Genomic DNA, 3,621 nt, shown 5'->3' on the forward strand with positions numbered 1-3,621 from the left:
TGAACAACATTTACAAAAGAAGGACCATGTGCTATGGACCATCTTGCTAAGTTATGACAGTCGAATTTCCAGCTCTAGGCATTGAAATTCCAGCTAGATTGCTCCGAATGGTTCGAAGGGCTTCCTTTGCAAAAGTGACAAGCCGCCACTGTGAGACAGGCTTTAACTTACTCAAAGCTTCAATGCAGGCCTTGGAATCCCCTTCAAACACCATCTGATCTACATTCAATTGTCTAGCCAAACTAACCGCCCAAAGGATTGCTTTTGCTTTGGCTTGGACATGGATTTTTAGAAACCGCATATGCCAAATTCTCTCTCCAATCCCTAGCCCCTACAGCACTACTGCAATGTAAGAACTAGATTTGCACAAGAGTCGGGAAAAGAAGCGGTTACACAAGGATTTATTGGCATTAATGAGCTCCCTTATGGCATTTGATGATGGACAATTTTATAAAAGTTTTAATATCACTTTAATGAAAAATATAAAAAACTGTCAAAAAAAGTTAGTTTCTTTTTTCTTTTCTTTTTCATAAAAACTTTCTAAGCTAATGTCTCCAGGAACTATTAACTTTTCCCAATTTTGTAAGGAAAAAAAGTTAATAGAAAAGAAAAATTTTTATAAATTGTTTATGATAAAATAAAAAAGCAATTGATTTTTTTATAATATTTTTATATTTTCTATAAAAGTTGTGTCAAAATTTTCTTAAAATAATTCATTAACCAATATCTTAAGAATATTTTTGTTAACTAGGCCCTTAAGAAAGGGAAAGCAAGCCCAGTGGGTTTTCTATGCAATCTAGAAGATTTTGACTCTCAACACATGTTCTTAAATCCATTGCGAGATTTTTCAGCAATTGTTCGAGATTAGCTTCAAAAAATCCAACCTGGTGGATATTTCTACACAATCTAGAAGATTTTGACTCCCAACACATGTTCTTAAATCCATTTCTGAGTGTTTTCTTGTCCACCACATTCTCTATTGGCAATCTCTCGCTCTTTCTCTCAGCGTTAACCAACCTAGTCCAGAGAAAGGCAATTCAAACGATAGGACCTGATTAAAAAAGTTAGAAAAAAAAGGTGGCGAACATCACATCTGCCATTACTGCTTGGTCCAATTAAAAGAATTTGAAGATCGCTACTTCATTGGATCATATTGGTCAAAACTTAGAAAAATAATAATAACACTAGAATAGTCATTGTTTGGACAGAAAAAGAAAATAGCCATTTACATCCCAGCAACAAAAATACAAAAGCATTAAACATAGAAGAAAAGAAAAACAGACTTAAAAGAAAGCATTAGCAAGTAAGTAAACCCATGCAACCAGTCACATTGGGTGCAATGCAATGCAAGCTTAGTTAAAACGAGTTCATTTCCAAATGATAGCTCCGAGTCTTAACCAAAGCCTGAACAGCCTCGCCACAAGCCCCATCATCCTCAAAAGCCATTAAAGCCAAGTTAACATCTCCAGCCACATCTTCCTCCACGTCATCAACACGCTGTCCCTCTTCGTCAACCTCGACCTCGGCGACCCCATCTTTACACATGATTGTTGTGGGCCTCACCACCACAAGCGTCGCCCCATCGAGCCATGCCCCACTCTTCAGCTCCGTCTTCGCCACGTGTCTCATCCTCATCCTCACGCTCGGCACCATGGTCCTACTCCCATTGCTCTCCTGGTCCCACCCTCTATAGTGCGCCGCCCACTCCTTGTGCTCGCTAACCTGCGCCACCCCAGCGGCTCTCAGCTCCGCCAGCCCTTCCTTGTTCATCACCAGCGTGCCCTCGCCTTCCTTGTCTGTCAGAACCAGCTTCTCTATCTCCTCGTGCTCCTCCACCAGCTCTCTCAGCAAGTAGTGTCGAGCCGAGGCCGCTATCAGAGCGCTTATGGTCCACACCACCCTCAGTTTCAGGCCACCGGCGAAGTCCAAGTCGGCGAATTCCGCCGGGATTTGAGTCGAGCTCGAGGGCTTGACGTCGCGGAATGCGAAGATTACGCAGTTTTTCAGGGTTTTGCCGAACTCGGCCCTCCACTTCACGACGGCGTTTCGGTCGAGCTTGAGGTCGCCGGCGGGGAGCTCGATGACGAGGTCTCGGATCCTCTCGAACCCGCGGAGGATTTGGGCGGGGGAGTTCTGGGACCGGGCGGGTCGGTTTTGGAGGTCCGGGTGGGTCTTGGCGGAGAGAGAAACAAGGTTGTGGACGGACTTGACGATGGTCTTGAAGAAGTGGAGGAAGGGCGTGTCGGACTCGTCTGACTCGGGGGAGATGACACAGTCCACTTTCAGGAGGAGTGACTCGGTCTGAGGGACCAGCGAGTTGAATCGCTTGGACACGGCTCGGCACCGAATCAGAGTCTTGACATCAGAGAGTGAGTTGAAGATGAAAAGAATGAGCGGGTCAGGGATTCGATCGAAGCCATCCATTTTTTTTCTGTTTCTGTTTTTTCCTCGACTTGTGTCTTTGGAAAACTTTCTTTCTTTGTGTTGTATGAATGGATTTAGTGGATGCACGGACTTATATATATGGAGGATGAATGAGGATGAGAGCGATTGAACTTTAAACGGTGAGCTGATCAGAGTGGGACCTACTATTACTTTTTTAATATAAAATTATATAGATAGGATAGAATTTAAAGGTGTTTTCATTTCACATTACTTTTTCATCATTGTAAAACATGATTGATTTTTAACCTAAATGTAAATAGATTTGGTGGTAATTACCCTTTATTATTAGATTTTAATTTTTTGGGGATAGTTTTAAATTTATAATGTTCAATTTAATGATTATTCTTTATTATTATATTAAGATATTAATTGGTTTTTAATAATTATTCTTTATTATCATGTTAAGATATTAATAATTAGTTTTTTTTTTATGAAAGCAAAAATTGAACGTCTAAATTTCTTATTAGACAATAAGAGACTTTATAAATTAAACTAAATAAAACTCATTATTATTAAGTCAATATATCAATTAATGTTTGGTGTCAAAAAAATTTGAACTAGAAATCTTTTACTTTTATTTGATGGCAAATTTTTTTTTTTTTTTTTAGTTGAGACATTTTCTTCGGGCAATGCCAAATGCCTTCTTTGGGTTTATAATCTGATAATCATTATGATATTATTTGAGAAGGGTGTGTCGGACAAAGAATTATACTAGTAGATAGCAAAATTTAGGATTTGCATTGTAATAGTGAAGCTAATTATTAGATGCATCGTGGTTTTCAATTATTTTTCATAATTCGGAGATGTTTGTATAGCAACCCAGCGTGGTGTTACTATCAACATCGTGGTGGTCACAGCCCACTTGATGGATTTGTGATTGCCAATAAAAGGCAATATTATCAGTTGGTGAGCTGGGATCCACACGGAAAGCCCGCATCGGTTATTGGCATTATGTGACGCGAGATACGGGCTGATGGTCACACACAGCTATGGCTATAACAAGGAAGCGGTCACAGCCCAATTGCTGTTTTTTTTTTTTTTTTTTTTTTTTTCCTTTTTTTAGGATTGCTGGTCGGGGTTATATTCAACGGCAAGGTCTTCTTTTTCTTTTAGATTTTTTTTTTTTTCAATTACTTTTGTGAGAAAATTTAGAGACACCTCCTACTCAGACCAAAG

The 3,621-nt window shown here is 39.7% G+C and overlaps 1 protein-coding gene across 1 annotated transcript; it reads right to left on the reverse strand.

The window, feature by feature from the left end:
- Nucleotides 1-1,164: 1,164 nt before the first annotated feature.
- On the reverse strand, nt 1,165-2,504 carry LOC126709461 (F-box protein AUF1-like). Its single transcript, XM_050409710.1, has one exon. It carries the CDS (start codon nt 2,422-2,424, stop codon nt 1,357-1,359), a length of 1,068 nt encoding a protein of 355 aa, XP_050265667.1. The 5' UTR covers nt 2,425-2,504; the 3' UTR covers nt 1,165-1,356.
- Between the last annotated feature and the right edge of the window lie 1,117 nt (nt 2,505-3,621).

The sequence above is a fragment of the Quercus robur genome, chromosome 12 (genome assembly GCF_932294415.1).
Source record: "Quercus robur chromosome 12, dhQueRobu3.1, whole genome shotgun sequence".
NCBI lineage: Eukaryota > Viridiplantae > Streptophyta > Magnoliopsida > Fagales > Fagaceae > Quercus > Quercus robur.